This window comes from Eucyclogobius newberryi, unplaced genomic scaffold (genome assembly GCF_026437365.1).
Source record: "Eucyclogobius newberryi isolate DKJ021-1_F unplaced genomic scaffold, fEucNew1.0.hap1 SCAF_9, whole genome shotgun sequence".
Classification (NCBI taxonomy): domain Eukaryota; kingdom Metazoa; phylum Chordata; class Actinopteri; order Gobiiformes; family Gobiidae; genus Eucyclogobius; species Eucyclogobius newberryi.
Window position 1 is genome coordinate 38,719,308 of NW_027316532.1, and position 26,764 is coordinate 38,746,071.

The 26,764-nt window shown below is 42.8% G+C and overlaps 2 protein-coding genes across 2 annotated transcripts in view; both read left to right on the plus strand.

Moving 5' to 3' along the window:
- The window catches only part of prdm5 (PR domain containing 5), an 83,354-nt gene extending 66,683 nt beyond the window's left edge, over window positions 1–16,671 (plus strand). Inside the window, exons 14-16 of the mRNA XM_072438406.1 lie at window positions 1,862–1,947; window positions 12,160–12,264; window positions 16,300–16,671. Coding sequence (XP_072294507.1) covers window positions 1,862–1,947; window positions 12,160–12,264; window positions 16,300–16,464 — 356 coding nt within the window. The 3' untranslated portion in view covers window positions 16,465–16,671. The remainder of the gene's footprint in view (window positions 1–1,861; window positions 1,948–12,159; window positions 12,265–16,299) is intronic.
- The window catches only part of palld (palladin, cytoskeletal associated protein), a 457,154-nt gene that overhangs the window by 410,360 nt on the left and 20,030 nt on the right, over window positions 1–26,764 (plus strand). The window lies entirely within an intron of this gene.

The following is a 26,764-nucleotide window of genomic DNA, read 5'->3' on the forward strand; positions in this document are numbered from 1 at the left end:
TAAACATTTGACTTTATAACAAAATAAACCTTTTAAATGTACTAACTAACATTTCCACGTCTGTAGTTCTCTGTTCACCTGAACTGACACCACTAAACTTCTGCTCAGAAGTGCTTAAAGTGCACTTCTCCCTCACAGCTCACACAGCAGTGCAGCGTAGCTTTAGTACTAAAAACGGTTACGGATGTAACTACGGTTCTATGAATCGATTAAAAAAATAAATAAATTATATATATATTTTTTGTAAATATAAATTTGAAATGTTCGGCGGGCTGGATTTGGCCCGCGGGCCTTGTATTTGACACATGTGGCCTTAATGATCATTTCATACGATTTGAATATTGAACATGTTTGACAGTATTATAATAGTAGTATAATAGTAGTATAATGGTTACAACTAAAATGTTAGACTTTGAAATGAAGTGGTGATTTGAGAATATATTCCTCTTGTATAGTTCATTGAGCTGAGATGATTAAACTATAACTCTAATATTCCCTGTGCGCTTGTTCTGATTTAATAAGTATCTTTGCTCTGGATCCCAGGGAAACACAGCTAATTACCCTTCTTACTTTAAGGGCAAAAACATCTCCCCCATCAATAAGTCTGTGAGTTTATCTGCTCAGGCTCTGGAGACAGATTAGACCTTCATGAGATTATTTTTATTAAGAACCCGTAAAATCGAACTGTGTTTAGGCAATGTTTATGTCTCAAACGCCTCTTCAAATGTGCCATAGATAAATAAAGGGTGTAAAGCATAATGTAAATACAACTTGAAACAACATTTGTTTGAATCACCATAAACCTGCTGTTGCTGTTTGGGTAATACTATCGACACATGTCTTTTCCAAATCTTCACAGTGACACATTACATTAAATCGCACATTGTATTTTTTTGGAATGACTTAAATGTTTCCCTCACACTAGAGCTGCAATTAATGATTATTTCAGTATTCGACTAGTCAGCGATTCATTTTTCAGTCAAACGATTATTTCTATTGTACTTTAAATACATTAACAACCAAATAAAGGTTGAAATACATTGACTGGAGGCTTCCAGATAGAGCACATTTATGAATAAAATGCATTCATGATAAACATCACACATTGTTTTTTGGACATTTCCATAGAGTAATACCACTGTCTTATGTTACTTTCTGATCACGATTAGTCGATGAATTGCTGCAGCCGTTCTTCACACAGGTAAATTCCAACGACACAATCATTTAGCACTTCCATGTTTTACCTCTTTATGAATATTATTTAATAATTGAGCCCTTTTTCCTTGTTTAAAAGCACAATTATAGCGCGGTTACATCACTGGCCTGACGTGACATTGGCTCTGGAGTGCGGCGCTGCTTCTGCAGCGTGAACCGGCTGTAAACAGCTCCATATGTCCGTGCTGTGTTTGATTGGCAGCCCGTCACTCCCGCTCTGTCGTCCGGCCTCGTGCTCTGATAGGATCTAGAGGAGCTTGGCTGGACGGCGTTTGATCCGTGTGGGACGAGGCGCGCTGCAGTGGTGCGCTCTAAACTACAGGCCGACATCCAGAGGAAGCCGGGGCTCTCCTCAGCTCCATGTCATGACGTGCAGTAGCAAGCGCCAATCTGGCTTTGATCAGAAAACAAAAGGAGAAAACCTTTGGAGCATCTGTGAACCAGGATGTAACACTTTGTTGCATAGCTCACATGCTAATTCTCACATATTTGCTTTTGTGTTCTACCTGACGCTGAAGGGGAGTTATTCACCTTCTGGCAAAATGTCTCCCAAATCTTTTGTGAATGTGCGTGTAACGTATATGACCACATGCCTTACACTGTGCACGCTAAACGCTTTCCTTTGTGCCTTTTCTCCTTGTTTTAGGTGAGCGGCCGTATCAGTGTCCGTACTGCGACAAGGCGTTCAGCAAGAACGACGGGCTGAAGATGCACATCCGAACACACACTCGGGTAAGCTCTGAATGTCTGCTTTTCTTCTACACTAATACACACAACCCAGACTTTCAATGAACATCAACTCTACGTACAGTGAATATAAACTGTACAGTGAATATAAACTCTATGTACAGTGAATATAAACTGTACAGTGCAGAGTCAAAAGGTTTGGAACATTTGCATTAAACACTGAAAGCGTCGAAGGCCTTGGAGTTTGGTCCGACTCGGTGCAGGAAACATTTGAAAAGGTTGTGTCTGTTCGGGTCGACCTGAGACACGCCCTGTGCATCAAATGGACAAACTGGGGATGTGGCGCTGGGAAAAGCTTTTAAAATATTCATTCTTTTTAACTCTTTCCCAGCCGGCCCCGCCCGCACACGACACCCTCCACCCTGCCAGAGTGTTCACTACATTTCAACCATCTTCACAGCCCCACAGAACACTTTGTGCTGCAGGTTTAACCAAACTTGTCACTACTTTCATCCCGTCTTTGTCTCGTCCCTCTCTCGATGAACTCTGATCCAGTGTCACGCATTTCCTTGTTTAGAACATTTTAGTTTTGCCGAAGATCCATTCAGAAAGAAAGCAATACGTTCGACTGTAAGTGCATGTGGACAACATGACGTCCCAGAGTCCTACTGCCCCTCATGTTACGGCAATGTCAGGGAAATGTCAGGAGTAAAGAGTGTTTGGAGCCTATTGTCATGGTTGGGTTGACAGAAAAGCTCCACCCAGGAATAAAACCCAGTCAAAGAGCGTTCACCAGAGCTCCATCAGCCCATGAGCCGTTTCAACCGTATGAGTCAAAAATGACAGAAGTGTAGAAACAATTGGCACCTCACAGCAGACATATCATCACCATATGGATTCATTACAAAAACTACACTGTAAACTCCCTCGTCCGGTCTGTCATGAGGTAAGTGTGGCAACTGACACTAGCCACAGAGAAGAGGACTTTTTTCTATTTGTATAGAAAAATCCAGACGAGATGAGGTGTGTTTTTGGTGGTATATTTGATACTTTATACAACTGTACACATGTACAATAGTGCTGCATTCATGGGATCTCGAATAACTACGTAATCATCCGACCTGAGAGCCACGTGGCACATGAGAAACATTACCATACATTTCAGACAACAGTTAGATTATCTGTAGAAACTATTGCTTTGATTTTATGATAAAGCCCAGTTTCTGTATTATAAAGTTCTTCTTCTCCTTATTATACAATAGTTCGTGTGGTGCGATAGTTAGTTAGTGATAATTAACTTTCGTGACAATGTTAATAATTATAATATTGAGCTAAATGTTGGCTTAGATTCCTTCATTTGTGAGAAGATCAGGATGATATAAAACAAAACGCTTCTCACAACCAAAGTTTCCAAGTTAAAATCTGGACCTGAGTTTGTGTTCAAGTCAGTTTTTCCGAGTCAGAGGTTTGATCCTGCAGGTTTCACATGAATGTACATTACTGCACATGTAAAGCCAAAAGGAGGAGACAGGAAATGGTAGCTCTTTGATGAGGTCATTTCCTGTGTTCAGACTCGACTCTTTTCACTCCTCAACCTCCTGTAGCCCTCAATCAGAGGCGCACTCCCCGCAGACCTGCTTCATACATCTGGACACGTACTTCCTGATGATGAATTAGACTTTTTATGCATTTGCACCAGATTTCCATCAGCAGTTAATTCAGCCGTGACAGTGATAGTGGAGTCCTGTCAGCGGCGCTCATTTAAGACATTTGTCCGTTTGTAAAGCTGTCCAGATCGCCGTGCCCCGCCCCAGTACATTGTGTTAGTAATGGTAGATCCGAGTACACAGAGGCAGTTATAATTGAAGTAGTGGGTTCCTGATTAAATGAGCTGAAGTTGGGGTCCCTGTGTCCCCCATCTGTCCGCTCTGAAATATGGGCTGAGCAGTGACAAACAGCAGAGCTCATGAAGTCACTGTAGTGAAACTTCAATGGCGTTTGGGTTTTTGGACACGCCCTCTTAATGTACACATGAAGCACACATGAAGCACACATGAAGCACACATGAAGCACACATGAAGCACACATGAAGCACACATGAAGCACACATGAAGCACACATGAAGCACATATGAAGCACACATGAAGCACACATGAAGCACACATGAAGCACACATGAAGCACACATGAAGCACATATGAAGCACATATGAAGCACACATGAAGCACACATGAAGCACACATGAAGCACACATGAAGCACACATGAAGCACACATGAAGCACACATGAAGCACACATGAAGCACACATGAAGCACACATGAAGCATATATGAAGCACACATGAAGCACACATGAAGCACACATGAAGCACATATGAAGCACACATGAAGCACATATGAAGCACACATGAAGCACATATGAAGCACACATGAAGCACACATGAAGCACACATGAAGCACATATGAAGCACACATGAAGCACATATGAAGCACACATGAAGCACACATGAAGCACACATGAAGCACACATGAAGCACACATGAAGCACACATGAAGCACACATGAAGCACACATGAAGCACACATGAAGCATATATGAAGCACACATGAAGCACACATGAAGCACACATGAAGCACATATGAAGCACACATGAAGCACATATGAAGCACACATGAAGCACATATGAAGCACACATGAAGCACACATGAAGCACACATGAAGCACACATGAAGCACACATGAAGCACATATGAAGCACACATGAAGCACATATGAAGCACACATGAAGCACACATGAAGCACACATGAAGCACACATGAAGCACACATGAAGCACACATGAAGCACATATGAAGCACACATGAAGCACACATGAAGCACACATGAAGCATATATGAAGCACACATGAAGCATATATGAAGCACACATGAAGCACACATGAAGCACACATGAAGCACACATGAAGCACATATGAAGCACACATGAAGCACACATGAAGCACACATGAAGCACACATGAAGCACACATGAAGCACACATGAAGCACACATGAAGCACACATGAAGCATATATGAAGCACACATGAAGCACACATGAAGCACACATGAAGCACACATGAAGCACACATGAAGCACACATGAAGCAAATATGAAGCACACATGAAGCACACATGAAGCACACATGAAGCATATATGAAGCATATATGAAGCACACATGAAGCACACATGAAGCACACATGAAGCACACATGAAGCACACATGAAGCACACATGAAGCAAATATGAAGCACATATGAAGCACATATGAAGCACACATGAAGCACATATGAAGCACACATGAAGCACACATGAAGCACACATGAAGCACATATGAAGCACACATGAAGCACATATGAAGCACACATGAAGCACATATGAAGCACACATGAAGCACACATGAAGCATATATGAAGCACACATGAAGCACACATGAAGCACACATGAAGCACACATGAAGCACACATGAAGCATATATGAAGCACACATGAAGCACACATGAAGCACACATGAAGCACACATGAAGCACATATGAAGCACACATGAAGCACACATGAAGCACACATGAAGCACACATGAAGCACACATGAAGCACACATGAAGCACATATGAAGCACACATGAAGCACACATGAAGCACACATGAAGCACACATGAAGCACATATGCTGCTGACTTCATGGAGTCATAGTTATTTAGACAGATCAACTTTAAAATCACACATAGGAGCTTTTTGTGTACTTTTTACTGTACTGTTTAAAATCTTGGAAGCAACTGAAAAGAGATTAAACCATTTTTTTATTAAAAGAGTTAAGCTTTTAGTGGTTTAGTGCTTTTTTCTTTGCTTTTTTTCTTTGTAAGACTTTGTAGCACTTTAACACAAAACAAATGAAAGAAGAAGTGCTGTGAGTGCTATTGTAAATGCCATGTCATGCTATTACTATTGTTATATTTATTATTATTTTCATGGTCAAACGAGAAAAGAAATGTATTGCTCGATTTCAAAATCGTTAGGATCATTTTCGATATTAAAGGAATAGTTTAGTCGTGCCATTTCTGAGTGAAAACCCCATGTACTCTGCTGTAGAGGAACATCACTGCTCTAAAAGGAAATATTAATGAGTTTTAAGCTCATCCAAATGTCAGTGGGAGCAGGGCATAGATTATCCTAGTCACTACTTAACCTAATTGATTCATATTTACAGGCATATAATTATCATTAGTAGTATTTTGTCTTGTCTAAGCTTTCATATCAATCCAGAAACACACTTTAAATGATTAAATGTGATAAACCACCTGATGACATGGTGTGAGCTGTCATTGTTACTACATGTAATTAATGAATGGAGCGTTCATTGTTCTTTTCTGGATTGACTCTGTAGTATTGAAGGTGCAGAACAGCAGAGTTTGCAGAGAAACCTCCAAAGTTAAAGGCAAAGTTACGTTTTCGCTATCACCTGCGCTACATCGCTAATTTAATCCACATTTTTCTTGCGTGAAGGACAACTAAAGTTATGTCTGAGTTGAGTGCTTCTAAACATGTTCTGCCTGTTATCTCTGACAGGGCTCGTGGACCCGGGGCGATGCTCGTTAATCGAAGCCTGGTGTTTAGTCGCGCTAATTAGCCAGTTTACCTTGTCACAGATGCATGGCTTTAGGCAATGGGAGGGGCCAGACCGTGAACACTGATGGACGGCCTGAGGAGACGTCCCGGGACCTCTCTGGACAGGTGGATTCCACAGATCTGTTTTACTCGTTTACTTCCATTCAAAAAGGAGAATCGCTTCTGTTGTTGGGGCTTCGTAGTTACTTTGGTTTTCATTCATTTAAAGATCAAAGTTTGTGAGTCTAAGTAGATCAAAGTTAAAGGTGCAGTTTCTGATGTGGAGTTCACCAGCTGCTTGTCACATGGAGCTACTTTGCCTGGAATGTTCCACAGTACGGCATTCAACTTGTCTATCGTATTTATTTTATTACTGGTGTTTTATTGCAAGGGAAAAAAACTAAACTCTTGCACATGCGCCACATCAAAATGACTACTGCACTTAGAACTAAACCAGGACTAAACCAGGACTAAACCAGGTCTAAACCAGGTCTAAACCAGGTCTAAACCAGGACTAAACCAGGTCTAAACCAGGACTAAACCAGGACTAAACCAGGACTAAACCAGGTCTAAACCAGGACTAAACCAGGACTAAACCAGGACTAAACCAGGACTAAACCTGGACTAAACCAGGACTAAATCAGGTCTAAACCAGGTCTAAACCAGGTCTAAACCAGGTCTAAACCAGGTCTAAACCAGGACTAAACCAGGACTAAACCAGGAATAAACCAGGACTAAACCAGGACTAAACCAGGACTAAACCAGGACTAAACCTGGACTAAACCAGGACTAAACCAGGACTAAACCAGGACTAAACCAGGACTAAACCAGGTCTAAACCAGGACTAAACCAGGACTAAACCAGGTCTAAACCAGGACTAAACCAGGACTAAACCAGGACTAAACCAGGTCTAAACCAGGACTAAACCAGGACTAAACCAGGACTAAACCAGGACTAAACCTGGACTAAACCAGGACTAAATCAGGTCTAAACCAGGTCTAAACCAGGTCTAAACCAGGTCTAAACCAGGACTAAACCAGGACTAAACCAGGAATAAACCAGGACTAAACCAGGACTAAACCAGGACTAAACCAGGACTAAACCTGGACTAAACCAGGACTAAACCAGGACTAAACCAGGACTAAACCAGGACTAAACCAGGTCTAAACCAGGACTAAACCAGGTCTAAACCTGGACTAAACCAGGACTAAACCAGGACTAAACCTGGACTAAACCAGGACTAAATCAGGTCTAAACCAGGTCTAAACCAGGTCTAAACCAGGTCTAAACCAGGACTAAACCAGGACTAAACCAGGAATAAACCAGGACTAAACCAGGACTAAACCAGGACTAAACCAGGACTAAACCTGGACTAAACCAGGACTAAACCAGGACTAAACCAGGACTAAACCAGGACTAAACCTGGACTAAACCAGGACTAAACCAGGACTAAACCAGGACTAAACCTGGACTAAACCAGGACTAAACCAGGACTAAACCAGGGCTAAACCAGGACTAAACCAGGTCTAAACCAGGTCTAAACCAGGACTAAACCAGGACTAAACCAGGACTAAACCAGGACTAAACCAGGTCTAAACCAGGTTTAAACCAGGTCTAAACCAGGTCTAAACCAGGACTAAACCAGGACTAAACCAGGAATAAACCAGGACTAAACCAGGACTAAACCAGGACTAAACCAGGACTAAACCTGGACTAAACCAGGACTAAATCAGGTCTAAACCAGGTCTAAACCAGGACTAAACCAGGACTAAACCAGGACTAAACCAGGACTAAACCAGGTCTAAACCAGGTTTAAACCAGGTCTAAACCAGGTCTAAACCAGGACTAAACCAGGACTAAACCAGGAATAAACCAGGACTAAACCAGGACTAAACCAGGAATAAACCAGGTCTAAACCAGGTCTAAACCAGGTCTAAACCAGGACTAAACCAGGACTAAACCAGGACTAAACCAGGACTAAACCAGGTCTAAACCAGGTCTAAACCAGGTCTAAACCAGGACTAAACCAGGACTAAACCAGGACTAAACCAGGTCTAAACCAGGACTAAACCAGGAATAAACCAGGTCTAAACCAGGTCTAAACCAGGTCTAAACCAGGTCTAAACCAGGACTAAACCAGGACTAAACCAGGAATAAACCAGGACTAAACCAGGACTAAACCAGGACTAAACCAGGTCTAAACCAGGACTAAACCAGGAATAAACCAGGACTAAACCAGGACTAAACCAGGAATAAACCAGGACTAAACCAGGACTAAACCAGGAATAAACCAGGACTAAACCAGGACTAAACCAGGACTAAACCAGGTCTAAACCAGGACTAAACCAGGAATAAACCAGGACTAAACCAGGACTAAACCAGGAATAAACCAGGACTAAACCAGGACTAAACCAGGACTAAACCAGGTCTAAACCAGGACTAGAACACCTGTTCTCTGTGTGTTAAAATGCAGGTGTAGAGAAGTGAAATCAATGCAATAAACTGGATGTTTTTTTTTCTTGTTTATTTTTCTTTACTTCTTTATTTGATTTCACCCTTATCTCACCAGGAGAACCCCATTGACATAAAAACCCAGGCCAACAACATTTACAAAGACATAAATAGAAAAAAAACAAGATTTAAAATAACAGGTTATAAAAAAGTCTCTAATGCTCAGCTTGGATTTAAAGGCGTTTAACACGTCTTACAGCACTGGCATTGGCCTTACAAAGTAAATTTTTAAGTATAATATTATTATTCGTTAGTTTTGGTGACGTCAGTCGCTTGCGTAGCAGATCCAGAGCAACAAAAACACATTCCACCATGAAAAAGAACCGAAGCGCTCCAGGGCGAAGCGGCCCCGGGGCCAGTTGAAACGTGGCTTATGTTTGAACTCTTTTTAGACTTCATATTGTAAAAGACAGATCCACTCCACATAAATGCAGAGCTGGCCACAGCGTGACTCGATAACATAAACTCTGTGAAGGACCCTGTTAACGTGAGCCAGTGAAAGACAGTGTTGACTGGATGAGACTTCATCTTAACAAGACACGGACCAAAGAGAAACAAACATTTATACATGAACTCTTAGTGGAGAGTGGTCACTGTTGAGAGAGGCCAGGTCAGAGGTCGCCGGGTGAACAGATGCGGAAGGAGACGAGGTCGGCAGGTACAGATGTTCGATGTTACCAGGGTCACAATGATGCATTCTGGGTACGCAGCATCAACTCAATCCATCCATGTGCATTTTGACCCCTGACCTTTAGCTTCTGCTGTTTTTTCCTTGGTCATATGGAGCTGTTCTGAGAGGGAAGGCTTCAGGCAGAGCGCCATGAGCGAGCGGATAGAAAGATGGGTCAAGAGCAGTGAAAAGAGGAAGGATTTTAGTAAAACTTCATTATGTTCAAACACAACTATAACAACCATTTACCACAGGAAGAAAAGTATTTGACTTTCCGAGTGACAAAATACGTCTCGCTAGAATCAGGCTGAATTTACTCGAGTTGTGGAGTAACTTCTGAGTTCATAAAAACATGTTCCTGGATAAAAACTCTCTCTGTCGACTCTGATAAATCATACACACAACAACCCGAGAGGAACACCAGATCCACTGAAGAAGCACCACCCTCAGAGAAACGTGGAGCCCTGAGCCCTGGTGCAGCACAGATCAGCCAATAGGAGTCAGGCTGGAGGGAAGAGGGCGGGGCTATCTCAGGTGGAGGTGTAGTAGAAACTAACAATTAAAAACTATTCAAAATGATAAATAATTCACCTTTATTTAACCAGGTAAAAAACGATTGTGATCTTCTCAATAGTTTGGGGCCCGAACCTTAATGGCCGTGGTTTCCATGTGGTTCTCATACTCTGACGTCTCTGATTGGATCAAAGTGGTCGTTGCTTTCTTATGGTTCACGTCCAACAAAATTCAAATGTCCTAAAAAGACAATATCCTCAGTGTGTTTGATTGTTCAGCTCATTCCAGAAGCGGCGCCCCGTGTGGCGGTTGTATTATTTAACACGAGGCTGTCGACCTCCAGAGGAAACACGTTCTACACAAACTAGAACAATGTTTTAGGGAATCTGTGCATTGTTGACATGTCACATCAACATTGGACATTTTACACTAATACATCTACTTTATAGCATATTTTAGCTGCATTCAACCGTTTCTAAGACTTTGTAATAAATGGGGTAATAACATAATTGACACATATTAATAACGTGCTGCACATTCTGCTCTGGAAAGCCTCAGACTGCTCCCTCCTCCGGCCTCGCACTTTTCTCCTTCTTATTGTGCCACAACAGTTGCTCTGAACCTGATCTTTACCTCTTTGTATCGCGTGTCACTGGGCGCTCCTGGCCCCGCCCCCTTGATAGCTCCTTTCCCAGGACCCTTTACTTCCTGCATTCACCCCGTTCCCATGACAACTAAGCTTTAAATGGCCCAAGCCTTTCGCTATCAGCCAGATTTGTCAAAAACAGCTTCCCAGAGAGAGACTGACACTGGGAAGGGTCGGCACATATCTGTGTTTTACTCTCTGTTTTATATCCACTATCGGACTATTAGAGTGAAGTATTCACTATAATTCATTTTATATTTTACAAATATAAAACTATGCATTTTTTGAGAGGTAGATAAAAAGAATACAGTTTCTTACATGTGGATCTTTCATTTCATCTTGAGTAACTTCAATCCCAGTCAAATGAATCATACGTTTTCGCTCTTATCTTATTATGCTAGACCATTAAATAAAGAGCAGGCGATACTAACTTGTGATGCAAATTTGGAAGTTTACATAACTTAAATATGTAATATCTTAACAAGACTGTGACAATTCTGTTGAACTTGCACATTTACTGTATGTTTTACATCCTCAGAGTTTTCCAAGAGACTTTTTCCTCTTGGTTTTGGGAAACTCCTGTTTTCCTTCCACACACGGGACAGAAATGGTTTGGGTGCTCACCCGTGGTGAGATAGTGTCTTTGACTGACATGTCGCTGGGCCTCAGATTGCACAGAGGAAATGTTCCTGGGTAAACTGATGAGGTGTGGAGGCTCCGCACTGATACTCTACAGCCCCAGCGTGCAGCGCTCTGATGCACGTTCAAAGAGCTTTTCTCTGCCCTGTTTTTCTTGCTCTTTTGAGGAATCCATGTGTTTTTGATGGCCCCTACGCTGGTCATTTCCTTCCAACTGCAGGGGCTGTACAATCTGTCATTCCACTGCAGGATAAGCTCGCACAGACAACACAAGGGTGTGAAAGAAGTTTAGCTGAACGTTTTCAAGTTTCCATGCCTCCATCATTTACTGTACTTGTCAGGAAATCTATTTTGTATTTCACACTTTATGTGCTGTTTTTGTACTCTTGAAGTCTCTTTGTGGCTCAAACGGATGTCTGAGAGTATTACTGAGTACATAGTACATCAGAGGGACGCCTCATGATGGAGCCAGACCGGGTTAGACGTGTGAGAGGAGATGCAGAGTGTATGAAACAACATGAATACAAACGGTGCTCGTTGAGCTCTCGCTCTCCTGATGTTCAACCCAGTAAACCTCAAAAGGTCATTTAATCTCAGTGAACAAATATGAGTAAAGTCATTTCTGTTTCTTTCTCTGTATCTTTGCAGGAGAAGCCGTACAAATGCACCGAATGCAACAAAGCCTTTAGCCAAAAGCGCGGGCTGGACGAGCACATGAGGACGCACACGGGAGAGAAGCCTTTCCAGTGTGACGTGAGTCTGAAACACTCCAACAAGAGTCGTGCTGATGTTCAAACACTATTACACCTTATTACACTGTTACAACTACTGAGAAACAAAGTCACGATTTAACCATTGTTCATGATGATTGAAACCAAGACCAAACAGCAGTAAAATACTTTATTTCAAGTTTTCAAATAGATTACAATTATGTGAGCAGCTTTGTAACATCAAACTCTGAATCTTCTATTTTACACTTTCTCCCAAACTATTATGATGTGGTTGTGTGTATATGTGTGTGTGTGTGTGTGTGTGTGTGTGTGTTTGTGTGTGTGTGTATATGTGTAGTTGTGTGTGTGTTGTGTGTGTGTGTATATGTGTAGTTGTGTGTGTAGTTGTGTGTGTGGTTGTGTGTGTAGTTGTGTGTGTGTTGTGTGTGTGGTTGTGTGTGTAGTTGTGTGTGTGGTTGTGTGTGTGGTTGTGTGTGTGGTTGTGTGTGTGGTTGTGTGTGTGGTTGTGTGTGTGGTTGTGTGTGTGGTTGTGTGTGTGGTTGTGTGTGTAGTTGTGTGTGTGGTTGTGTGTGTGGTTGTGTGTGTGGTTGTGTGTGTGGTTGTGTGTGTGGTTGTGTGTGTGGTTGTGTGTGTGGTTGTGTGTGTGGTTGTGTGTGTGGTTGTGTGTGTGGTTGTGTGTGTGGTTGTGTGTGTGGTTGTGTGTGTGGTTGTGTGTGTGGTTGTGTGTGTGGTTGTGTGTGTGGTTGTGTGTGTAGTTGTGTGTGTGGTTGTGTGTGTGGTTGTGTGTGTGGTTGTGTGTGTGGTTGTGTGTGTGGTTGTGTGTGTGGTTGTGTGTGTGGTTGTGTGTGTGGTTGTGTGTGTGGTTGTGTGTGTGGTTGTGTGTGTGGTTGTGTGTGTAGTTGTGTGTGTGGTTGTGTGTGTGGTTGTGTGTGTGGTTGTGTGTGTGGTTGTGTGTGTGGTTGTGTGTGTGGTTGTGTGTGTGGTTGTGTGTGTAGTTGTGTGTGTGGTTGTGTGTGTGGTTGTGTGTGTGGTTGTGTGTGTGGTTGTGTGTGTGGTTGTGTGTGTGGTTGTGTGTGTGGTTGTGTGTGTGGTTGTGTGTGTGGTTGTGTGTGTGGTTGTGTGTGTAGTTGTGTGTGTGGTTGTGTGTGTGGTTGTGTGTGTGGTTGTGTGTCTGCTCTGGCACTGGTCCAGAGACAGATTGTGATCACATTTCTCCAGCGACAGGAGCTTCACTCTGTCTCACATTCAGAGGATGAAATTACCACAGGTTTTTTCATCAACACTTTTCATCTTATCAGAACTTTACTTTCATAATTCAGAAAACCAAAGATGGATTAGACTTAATTAGAAGTTTACTTTGTAGATAATTGAGTTGTATCTTTTAAAGTCGCTCTACAGCTAAAACCTCATCGTTGAGTGCAAAACACGTCCACGATAAATATAGTTAAGATAAGTCAGATGCCCTCCCTGATATCAATGTTCATGTCAACTTGGAACAAACACAAACCACAGAGCAAACACAAACTTGGCTCTGGAAAAGTCTCTAGAAAACTGCAGTAAAGTTTAATTCAGACAAACGTGTGTCTCTCCATCGCTCTAAACGTGACGTTCTTGTGGCTTCACTTCGTGTCTTCGTCCCAGTTGTCGTGGACAGCACCAGATCGCTCTCACATCCGTCTCCTCACAAAGTGTCTCACAACGACATGGAACGTTTCATCTGGATCCTCTTTGCTCGTTCATGTAAATAATTCTTCACTATTAAAGAAAAATGGAAGAAAAAACACAAAACATGTGGATTTTATTTTGACGTGGAGACAAAACGGCATCGGGGCGGGGGCCCGAGGAGCTGGAGGCCCCTGAATGCATTGTCTGTCAAAACAGCATTAAACATTTTGTCGACTTCTATCAGGACCAGACTGGGAGCACTCGGGGCAGGAGTGGGTTCGGGCCCCGGGGCTCGCCGGTTCCTGCCACCGCTTCACCATTTTCACATTTCTAAACATTTTACCGACGCACATTTGTAGCTCGTTTGAAAGGATTTGAATCAAAGAAATCTGCTCATTCATAGCTTCCACCTTTGGCTCGCCCGCACATGTAAATGACGTCTCTGGATGTGATTCACGGGGCCGGGGCTGTTGGCAGACGGGGCGAGGAGGCCCCACGCTGGGCTCCTCCGAGAGCTGGACTGCGGCTGTGCTCGGGCCAGTGAAGGATCAGCCTGATGGATGGAGGACCGAACAGTCATCATGTTTGTGATGGATGTTACGTCGCCGGCGTTCCCCTCTCGCTGCGGCTGATTTCAGAGGCCAAAACGCACCGAGTGTGACTAAGACTTTGGACTTGACTGCGGTATATTTCATAAGAGGAAAGATAAGATTAGAAAAAGTCTGGGACGATCAAGTGGAAAAGAATGAAAGCGGATCACAAGCCAAACGATGTCAGAATGGAAGGAGAGTTTTACGGCTGCGTTACCTGAACATGTGTTTTCTCATGCTCTCCACCTCCAACCTTCACCTCAGCCAGACAGTCTTTATTCATCCATCATATCAGTGGAGTTTGGAGCACTTTGAACCTTTCCCACTAACTTTGGGCATTAGACGGGGTAAGTGCAGGAGCAATGTTGTGAGCGAGTCATGTGAGAGCTGGAAGACCCAAGGGAAGCCACATTAAGACGAGGAGGAGTCAGAGAGACGAAGGATGAGAGGAACTGCCTCATGTTCTGCCTCATTGAGACTGAAATCAAATGTCCCTCTTTCTTTTCCTCGCACAGTTTGATTGGTTAAGCACATGTAGTTCATCACTGGTAATATCATAACCATTTTGTGTCATTATAAGGCCTGGATTAAGTGATTTCTGGTGTAAGAAGGGAAACTACAAATGACTTGAGATGAATCAAAACAAAGTGTTTTAGCTCATTTAGAGACTGAACACTAAATCAACCCTTTTTGCTGCTGAACTGTAAATATGGTATTTTAGTTGCATTCTATACTATACATTCTATACTAGTCAATTGTATTAAATGTTTAGGTCAAACTTGGTTAATTGGAAGTTTTGTGGTCTAAAAACCCCTGCAGGGGCGGAGTAAGGCTCACCTGCAGGGGCGGAGTCAGACACACCTGCAGGGGCGGCGTCAGACACATGCAGGGGCGGAGTCAGACACATGCAGGGGCGGAGTCAGACACATCTGCAGGGGTGGAGTCAGACACAAGCAGGGGCGGAGTCAGACACACCTGCAGGGTCGGAGTCAGGCTCACCTGCAGGGGCGGAGTCAGACACACCTGCAAGGGCGGAGTCAGACACCTGCAGGGGCGGAGTCAGGCTCACCTGCAGGGTCGGAGTCGGGCTCACCTGCAGGGGCGGAGTCAGACACACCTGCAAGGGCGGAGTCAGACACCTGCAGGGGCGGAGTCAGGCTCACCTGCAGGGGCGGAGTTAGGCTCACCTGCAGGGGCGGAGTCAGACACACCTGCAAGGGCGGAGTCAGACACCTGCAGGGGCGGAGTCAGGCTCACCTGCAGGGGCGGAGTCAGACACACCTGCAAGGGCGGAGTCAGACACCTGCAGGGGCGGAGTCAGGCTCACCTGCAGGGTCGGAGTCGGGCTCACCTGCAGGGGCGGAGTCAGACACACCTGCAAGGGCGGAGTCAGACACCTGCAGGGGCGGAGTCAGGCTCACCTGCAGGGGCGGAGTTAGGCTCACCTGCAGGGGCGGAGTCAGACACACCTGCAAGGGCGGAGTCAGACACCTGCAGGGGCGGAGTCAGGCTCACCTGCAGGGGCGGAGTCAGACACACCTGCAAGGGCGGAGTCAGGCTCTCCTGCAAGGGCGGAGTCAGGCTCACCTGCAAGGGCGGAGTCAGGCTCACATGCAGGGGCGGAGTCAGACACACCTACGGGTTAAAAGACAATCCTTTCATGTTTTTTGATGAAGGAACTTTACATTGGGAAAGAAAAGTTCTTAAAAGGGAATTTGACGACATATTTGAGCCTTATTCTGTAGTAAATATGACTGGACTTAACTGAACTGGACATTACTGTACCATTTGTCTCTCTGCAGGTGTGCGATCTGTCCTTCAGCCTGAAGAAGATGCTGAGTCGACACAAACTCACTCACAACCCGAACCGTCCGATGGCAGAGTGTCAGCTGTGCCACAAGAAGTTCACCAGGAACGACTACCTCAAAGTGCACATGGAGAACGTCCACGGAGAGACGGAGAGCTAGGCCCATTCCTCAGCACGAGCCGTGCCAGATGCCAAAGATAAAGTTCACTCTCATACTTCATACGTGGCCTATATACACAGCCTGGAGATGGATAGATAGCACGACGCAGCTATTATAAATACATGGAAAGCATTAGGATAAACACAGTCAGGCACTTTGTCATTCCTCTTGTGCTGTTCAGAGACAAACATAAACCAGAACGATATTAGAAAAATCTATTTCATCTAGAGTCGCTCAGTCTGGAGCAGAGCGGGGCTGCAGCGCTGAGCAGAGCGGGGCTGCAGCGCTGAGCAGAGCGGGGCTGCAGCGCTGAGCAGAGCGGGGCTGCAGCGCTGAGCAGAGCGGGGCTGCAGCGCTGAGCAGAGCGGGGCTGCAGCGCTGAGCAAAAGGCTTTTAAAAACATGTACCTCTGCCCAGGCCCGATTCAGATCAGATCTGGGGGAAACGTCTGTTAAAGGTGCACTTTTCAAGCCCGCCATCTGCTCCATAGATATGTTAAACGTCTCTTTCTCCATGGAGACACGCACACGATGCCACCAGGTCGAATTACAAGTCAGATCCGTGGAGAGACGAGCCCATAGTAAGAATGTGTGTTTTTCAAGAGATTTTTCTGCAAAATATGAACAAATAAATGCACGATCTATAGGTCTAATACTGTATTGTGGAACATTCCTAGTGAAGCACAAACCTCTTCATACAGACAAGCAGGTGGCGGACCCTTCGCAGTAAAGTTACATAGTGCATCTTTAACCCTTCGATCACACGAGTTTGTACGAACAGCATTTCTCACTCTGATCGATTTTTGCTTCACGTCGATCTCAAGCTTTTCGTTGCCATTAAATGTTAATATTCAGTGTTACTGTTTATCCAACTCGTTTACTGTACAAACATATTTACTGACCCAAACTGAACCAAAAAATGTTTAGTTCTTCTTCTGTTATTGTTATGTTTTTATATTACTTTTAAAAAAATATATATAAACCTGAAGCATTTATACTTCAAAAGGACATTCCAGACATACATATACTGTTTAGAGAATTAATCACACTTAATATTGTAATAAGTCTTATTTACCCCATGTTAGGAATGGGTGCAATGCAAAGACAAAGGGTGGAATGTGTGTTAAAGTGTGGCTTCTTATGACAGCCACAAAATGAATGAATAAATGTGTATGAAATAGATTGTGTAGTAAATATTTGAGGTCTGGTACACAAAGAAAGTGTTAGAATGTCATGTTTATGCTGTTAACATGAAGTTTGGCCGCTACGAGCGACGCAAACAAGTTTATAAAGGACTGAATTCATGTGACTTTATATTGCTGCTATTCGTATTAAGAAAGTGACCCACAGTAACCAGCCTTTACAACATGTTTACTTCAACCAAAGAGGTGCATTGTGGGTAAGATCCATGCTGCCTTAACACTCCAGAGGAAAATAGAAGCTGGATGTTGAATAGAATAGAAATAATTCAGATGTGCCTTCATGTTTTATCATTGTTTCACGAGAATTCAAGCTTTCAAACATCGTTACATATTGTTCTGTCCTTGTTTAAATGGTGCTAAATGTGTTATTGTGTTCCCAGCTTTATTTCGGGACAAACACCAAAGAGTGTTATTTTGTGTAATGGTTTATTAAATATGTTTTGTAGAAGCCAATGTTTTCATCCTGTATTATAAGACCAAAGCTGATTTATTCCATTTTCTCTGTCACGTCCTGTTCCTTTATTAAAACAACGCTCCTTTGTTTACAGCCGACTGTGAATTGTCACTTTACACTTTTGTATTTGGAAATATATCAAACCTCCTCATTTCCTCCGGTGTTTTCTCATGTGTTTGTGGACGTCTCTGTTCGTCTGAAAAGGCTCGACTCTTTGGCCTGTTGGAGCGTCAACTCATTAAGAGGTTTTGTGTTGCTGTTGAATGTGGTTCCTGGTTCACAGTTCTTCCTGGAATTTGAGTGGAGAGAATTTCAAATGTGGTAAAAACTTATTTTAATCCATTTTGCATAGTTTGTGTCAGACTTTTGCATTAAATCTTTCATGGTTTTGGTTTGGGCAAACACTTTACTGGGAGTTTCCTCACAAATGTCACTGTTTATGCAGCAATTAAACCATTAGCACCTTTATATTGAGCTGGATTAATATCTCACAGGCTGTAGAAGAAGAACACGAAGCCTCCACATTTGCTGTAATGGATTGTCATATTGGGAAAAGACGGGGTCAAAGCGGGTACTTCTAACCACATGAGCTCCGTGAGCCCCGAACTCTGTCCAGTTGAACAGACGTTGCAAATGTTATCTGCTTTTCATTTGACCATTTCCCACTGAAAAGATTTAGAGACTAAGAATATTCTGTAAGTGAATTCATCCAGAGAAACCAAATGTCCAGCGTCCTGCTTCTCCATCGATGGGACGAGACTGGAGGTTCTTCACTTCTTTACTGAGACATCATGACATGGTTGAGACTGGAATCATCAAAAATCAATCCAAATACAGCTTTGACTGGGATAAAAAAGCTCATTAAAGTCGATTCAGCGTGACATGTCCCTCTTGTATCTCTGAAGTTTGTCCTGCTCCGGTCTCTTTAGTGGTCAGGCTTTCGAGGGCATTTTGACACGCTCCCGAAAGACCGTGGCGTTTTTACTGCCTCTTGTAAACAGTTGCAGTGGTTGAGATTTCCACTGGCCGAATATTATTGTCAGCTGCCCGAACCGTCCCGGGACACTCTACCTCTGCTTCTTATTCCTGCTCACTATGTCATTGTCTTCGCCTGTCACCATTCTCTCCACTCTTTCCATTTTTACCCTGTTGCTTCATGGGATTTTCCAGCTGACCCGTTACAGCACTGATCTTGTCCACCACATACATCATTGTTTCCTCCTCTCCGACCGCCATCTTGGTTGTTTCGAGCCCAAAAGCATAATTCTCGCTATTTCTAATTGTATGTTTTTACTGGAAGCTGTGGTTTCCTGAGTTACTTCCTCCAGACTGGACTGGACGGACTACAAATCCACAAAAGCGGTAAAACGGGCCAGATAAGCCCCCGCCCAGACCAACCTGGAGTGCCGTTTGGCCTAGGACAGAGTAAACCTGGGGATTATCTGTCCTAGGTCAAAATATACTTTGGGTACTGAAGCCAAGGCCACACTAATCCACTGATAATTTACCCCTCTATTTGTCAATCTCATCTTTCGTTAATTAGCCCTAATGAAGCCAAAATGTATGTAATGTATTCCTTATTTTAGCAGGTCAGTTGAGAACATAGTTAGCGGTAATTTTACAAAGACCTGGCCAAAGAAGCAGCACAAAAACTCAAGATATAAATATAACGGTGGCGTGTGGTCAGGGCAATCAAGGCAAGCAGTGATTGACCAATAAAATCTAAAATTACAGTGTGTCACAACTATCTTTAAATTGTTCCGAAATATATCCAAATATGCTCCTTTCCCCCTCACTTCAGCAGCTGAAGTCACAGTGTCTTTTAGGCCCTCTACAGGCCACTGAGCAGTACTGCTGGAAGCCTGGTTGTTCTTCTCCCACAGCTGCTCAGTCTGTGACCGTGTTCAGAGGCTCGTTCATGTTCTGCTCTCCAACATGAGCCTTTACAGCCTGAGCAGAAAGGTTAAAGGTCAGTGCATGAGCTCTGAGGACAACATTGCCTCAAACTCTAAGCTCTAACTGAGCACGTGCAGAGGAGAAGAGAAGCTCTAACTGAGCACGTGCAGAGGAGAAGAGAAGCTCTAACTGAGCACGTGCAGAGGAGAAGAGAAGCTCTAACTGAGCACGTGCAGAGGAGAAGAGAAGCTCTAACTGAGCACGTGCAGAGAAGAAGAGAAGCTCTAACTGAGCATGTGCAGAGGAGAAGAGAAGCTCTAACTGAGCACGTGCAGAGGAGAAGAGAAGCTCTAACTGAGCACGTGCAAAGAAGAGAAGCTCTAACTGAGCATGTGCAGAGGAGAAGAGAAGCTCTAACTGAGCACGTGCAGAGGAGAAGAGAAGCTCTAACTGAGCACGTGCAGAGGAGAAGAGAAGCTCTAACTGAGCATGTGCAGAGGAGAAGAGAAGCTCTAACTGAGCACGTGCAGAGGAGAAGAGAAGCTCTAACTGAGCATGTGCAGAGGAGAAGAGAAGCTCTAACTGAGCACGTGCAGAGGAGAAGAGAAGCTCTAACTGAGCATGTGCAGAGGAGAAGAGAAGCTCTAACTGAGCACGTGCAGAGGAGAAGAGAAGCTCTAACTGAGCATGTGCAGAGGAGAAGAGAAGCTCTAACTGAGCACGTGCAGAGGAGAAGAGAAGCTCTAACTGAGCATGTGCAGAGGAGAAGAGAAGCTCTAACTGAGCACGTGCAGAGGAGAAGAGAAGCTCTAACTGAGCATGTGCAGAGGAGAAGAGAAGCTCTAACTGAGCACGTGCAGAGGAGAAAAGAAGCTCTAACTGAGCACGTGCAGAGGAGAAGAGAAGCTCTAACTGAGCATGTGCAGAGGAGAGAAGCAACAGCAAGTTTAAACTTAGAGACAAGTCGTTGTAGCTGAGGCTCTGTTCGTGTTTGTAATGATTAGACGTTAGTTAGAAATACAGGCAGTATTTGAATAACAGAGCTCTACGTACATAAGTCAACATAAGACTCATTGATAAAAGGTGAAAATAGTTTCTGGCAGTTCATGTGATACAAAGTCATTACAGAATCTCACACACAGTGTGTTACTGAAAAGATCAAAGTTTGTCCAGGAGAGTTTTATTGTAGAATAAGATTCAAGTCATCTGGACGTTTCAGTTCTTATCCAAGAGTCATTCTCAATCTGAGGATCAAGTCTGAGAACTCAGATACTTGTGGGTGGGGCTTACTCAGAGTAGGATAAGTATTAATTAAGTATTCAATCATCAATTACTTTAAAAGATAACATTATTACTAATTAAGTTCCTTTCTTTCACGTTAGTTTAATATGTTTCACCTGCTGAAGAAGATGATATCAATAAAGACTTGTCATGTACAACTCAACAAGAAAATAAATGCTACTATTCTCAAACTCTTCTCAGGGAAAATGTGTGTGTTTTGACTGAGCCACGTCACCATAGCAACAGAATGCACCTGAAAAGTCATGAAAGAACTAAAAAGGTCCCATGCTTGACTCGTGGGTCAAAGACCGAGGAGCCGAGAAGAGACAACTCAGCCCAGACTGGCCCCAGGCCCCAGGCCCCGGGCCCCGGAGCACATCGGGCAGGTACACGGGGATTATTCCATTAAGAGGAACTATTACTACAGCCTCTGGGATGCCCCGCCCTCACTCGCTCACACTGAAAATGAGTTTTATTAGGATAAATTCATCTATTGTGACAAAATAAACTTGAAACTGAAAATGTCTCAAATGCATCTTATCTGAGCCACAACAGTCATTAGTAAAGAAGATTAGTCTTTATTTGTCCTCTGCATTTGACCCATCCTCTAAAGCCGCCGGGGCAGGCAGTGGTCAGGAGCAGCACATGGTTTGATGGGTTATAGTTAGCTCAATAAAACATATTTAATTCCAAGCTAAAGGTGTTTGGAATGTGTTTGGCAAACATCGTAAAACACTAGTACTATATACTGTTCCAAAGCTCCATATCAGATCATTCCAACATCTGAATCCATAAAAAGTGGTGAATGGGAAATTAATTTGTAATGTGTAACATGTTTACCTTTGAACGTGTCTGCAGCAGGAATACAACAAAGTACAAGAAACTACAGCGAATCCAGGCAGGAAAAGCACTGAAAAGCCAAGTACAGGAACTTCATCTCCTGATTCCAATAAACACAATAAACACAATAAACACAATAAACAGGAGCCGATCTGAGCGTGGAGCATCAGAGCGTGAGCTGAGATGGTTTGGAGGAGCTTCTGTCACTGAGGCCTCATTAAGAACTGTCTCACAGACACTTACAGTGGGACAGGGCGGAAAGAACTGACCACAAGAACTGCACTGATTGTGTAAATATCAGGCCATTTGTCAAAGGCTGTTCCATCTTCTCATTTTGCTGAGGTGGGAGAAGTTTGCAAACTGCTGTGGGTTTTACCTTTTCAAACTGAGGAAAAGTTAAGTTTTAGTCTATAATAATATTTCAGGCCAATGTACTAATACTTCATAAACTGAAATACTGATCTAAAACGGCCTAGTAACAGAAATAGGTCCATTGACTTTCTGTTCAGAACTGAAAGTCAATGGAACCTGCGACGAAACAAACTCTAAACTCCCACAGGTCACAGATATAGTCTTTATATATATAGTCCACATCATTTACACCTGCCTGGACGCTAAAGTGGTAATAATAATACAATATAATATTATATATATATATATATATATATATATATATATATATATATATATATATATATATATATGGGGGGCTAGGGTTAGGGTATATATATATATATATATATAGTATAGTATAGTATAGTAATACAATTGTATCATGTGTTTGTCAGGATCTTGATCAGATCATTAAATCTCTCTTGATATCTGACAGATCCATGGATTCATCTTGTCACATGGTCCTGGATTCAGATCCTTTTCACCAGTGGTAGAATCACAGATTACTGCTCATACGACACACAATCCCCATAAAAAGTTTGCATTATAAAATAAAATGAAGTTGAATGTAATTTTGACACAGCAAACATTTATATTCAAAAATGTGCAAAAATGATTGGTGTAAAATGGCCAAATTAAGTTTACTGATCGTTTGCAAAGTGTGTATTTAGTGTTTACTGTACACTTAACATACACTTAAGTACATAAAACTTTATTTACTGCATACTCTTTTCATCTGAGTTTAAAATAAGTTTACGTTCGACGCACTTGAGGATTTGGCTTTTTGGGAAGTGAACTTATGTGCGATTACTGGTCAGTAAAAACATAAAATAATGAAAAATATGTATGTATTTGGTATGTGTGTGTTAGAGTTAGTTTTGTTGTTGTGGGGTTTAAAAGTACAACATATTTGACTATAAAAGTGTTTACAACATACATAAATACAATGTTGGATGGGAACAAGCAGCAAAATTGTCATTAGAGTGTTTTTATTTACTTAAGTAGCTACGTGACATTTTTTAAAGGTACATGTATCACCTGGTGTGGGCGGGGATAGGGGGTGGGTGAAAACAGGACTTTTCTGAGCACTCGAGCCTCAGTTGCAGGACAATACTTTTACTCAAACATGCAGAAATAAATCAGAATACAACTTTGAGTAAACTAATGATATGGAAACACTGATGTAACGAGGTTAAAAGCTCATTGAAGCTGATTGGACCTTTAAAAACATGACAAACAGAACCACTTCATTTTAAACATTTTGCAACTGTCCACACTTTTTTTTCTCTTACCAAACTCAGTCCTGGCATCTAAATTATTCACCATGAGGAGTTTATAATTGCGTTTCACACTTTTCAGAGGCCAACAATGTGCTCACACACATTACAGCAGGTTATATGACTGCACTGCACGTCCTGGTTCTCAGACACTTTCTGGGACAAACTAAATCGATCGTAATTGCAATAAATGCAATTTGGTGGCAGAACTGCTCAGCACATGTCTGCTTATGATTTGTGGGGCAAAAAACTGCATCGTTTGGGGGGAACTTCAAACCAAGACCTGACTAATGGAAGCTCCGACAAGAGGATTAAGAAGCATGAATAAAACACACACTGAAAGACTGTTATGACGATAATAACAGTGACGAGGGAATCGTGTGGATATTCTGCTGGTCTTCACAATATGGCACAAGATGATTCCTCCTGGACAATTATTTTCCGACCTCGTCCTGGGAAAACAGTTTGTTGAATTTGAATCATTGTGTAATTTATTATGTCTTGAATCACACTCATATCTCAGCGTCTGTCAGTCAGCGCGTCTTCAGACATATTGATATATTGTGAGGCGATTGGTGCTGACCAGAGGCGAGTCCAGCCAAAACAAATGTGCCAATGTGCCGAGTGACGCGCCTCCTCTCTCCAGTCTGCTGCCTCTGTGCCCCGCCCACTCTCACCCCATTGTCTGGTGGTCCACCTCATCATGTTTTCAGAGCTCCTGCATCAATAACACGGTGGAGTCCCGCTGGGCCCCGGGCGGCGGGACAGCAGAGGGGCCAGAGGACACACACGGAGACAGACGATACACATCAGCGAGCGCAGAGAGAGCACAGGAGATGTTTGGACAGTTCACAGCACAATGAGGCTAATAACCTTTACTGCCAAGGTATTTCACCAGTGCCATTGGACACATGGGGTGACTGGGAGGAATGAGCGAGCATCATATTGTAGCGTTTCCTTATTTACAAGACTTTACTTCAGTTTAACTTCTTTGTATGAGCATTTTCACCTAAAAAGTACATTTTAACAGCAGGAGTTTGTGACAAAAGGAGACTGCTGCATGCCGTCTGCAGCTTTTTCTTCTCAACCAGGAAGTAAGAGCCTCTGATTGGCTGTGCTTTGGTGGTCCTCCCCACTTTCACTTTGAAAAACGCTGTTCTAAAGCCAAAATGAATGTGAATAAGAACAACGTGTCAAAGCACTAATGTGTTCTTCGAGCAGAGTCGCCTCTCCACAGATCTGACATGTAACTTGGCCTAATGACATCTGCTTGTCCCCATAGAGATAGAGCTTTATGTCGTACTGTGGAACATTCAGGAATAACCTCTTTATGAAAAAAGGAAGTGATGGACACAACAGTTACATACGGCACCTTTAAGTTGAATAATACATTTACTTTTGTTTTTATTATTCCGTTTGGAAAGCCACTTACAAAGCTGCAAAAAATGCACACAATTCTGTTTTGTCTTTGGAAAGTAAAATAGGCCTATTTCCTTTGGAGAATGTCATGTGGGTGTTTGTTTCTCTTCATTCCTCTGATTGATTTGTGGTATTTACATCACACAAACACCAAAAACAGATGGATTCTGTCATAAAGTGTCATTTATATTTACCAAGTGAACTTAACCTTTACATTCCTGTGACATAAACAAACTCCTAAAATCAGTTCTGGTGTAAAAGTACTTTTTATGAGGTCATGAAAAGCTCAGACGCAGCAGCTTCAGGAGGAACTGAACATGACAAGAACAAATGGAGCTGGAGCGAGTTCAACAGGAACATGCAGAACGATCGCTCCAAGAATGTTTCACACTTTGGCCTTTATATATCTGCCATTTGTTCAATTATAGATGTTTTATTGATTTAAAAAAACAACAAAAAAGGAAAAATTGGAAAAACTGAGAAAACTTACTGGGAACGGTCTCGCCTCTGCCACGATCTGACCTGTAAATTGGCCTGGTGGTGTTGCCTTGTTGTTTTCTTGGAATATTCACTGGGACTGTCCAAGTCATTCCACAATTATTATAGCATTTGTTTATGTATTTGTTTGTTTTACATCCTTTACTACCAGTAAGGTGTAAAAACAATAACTTAAAAATGAAACTCCAACAAAAAATGAGGCTTAAAAAACTCATTACAGTTTTGAAATCTCTTTGATGAAAATAGTTGTTGAGGAGCTTTATTGGGGCTGGTTTATGTTTTCTTCTATAAGTGAATGGTCATAATTGTTGCCTGTGAAGCAGGAATAATCTGAAATATAGCCGCAAGCGACAATGATCGGCCCTCGCCACGCCGCCACGCAACAAGAGGAGGGGGCGCTAACGCGCCCCAATTGTCCTTTTATTACGCCTACTGCTGAATCTGTGACGCTGTCACATCTTCTCCCCTTTGTTTTACATCAAAAAGACATTTTATTTTGAATTCTTGGCAAAATGTGCGGCTTTGCCGCACAGACACCGTGACTCTTTGAATAAAAAGGTGGATAACTTTTGATGGTCCTGAAGATGAGTCTCACCAAATTTCAGGTTAATAGGGCTAACGCCCTGAGGGGGAGGAGTTTGTGAAAGTCTAAAGTGTAAACATGTTCTGGCGATTTCCCCATTGGAATAACATGGAAGGTTTTGGTCATTGCTACGGCAACGCCATAACAATTATGACATGGGTCTCATTGACTTTTTTGATGCGGCCAAAATTGAGTTGTGTGTCAAATTTCATAAAATTTCGCAAAACTAAACATTTAACCTCCATATAAAATCTGTAGGGGGCGCTGTGGCTCCAAATTAATTTATTTCACTTCAAGTACGTTTAGCGCAAAGAGTTTAACAACTGATTCTAATTTGACGCAATTCGGACTTTATCTGCGCAAACGGCAGAAATGTTAAATTTGGGAGATTTCTGAAATTCTTGCTACAGTTTGTGGCTTCGCCGCACCGAGACCGTGAGAGGAATCAATGTAATTTG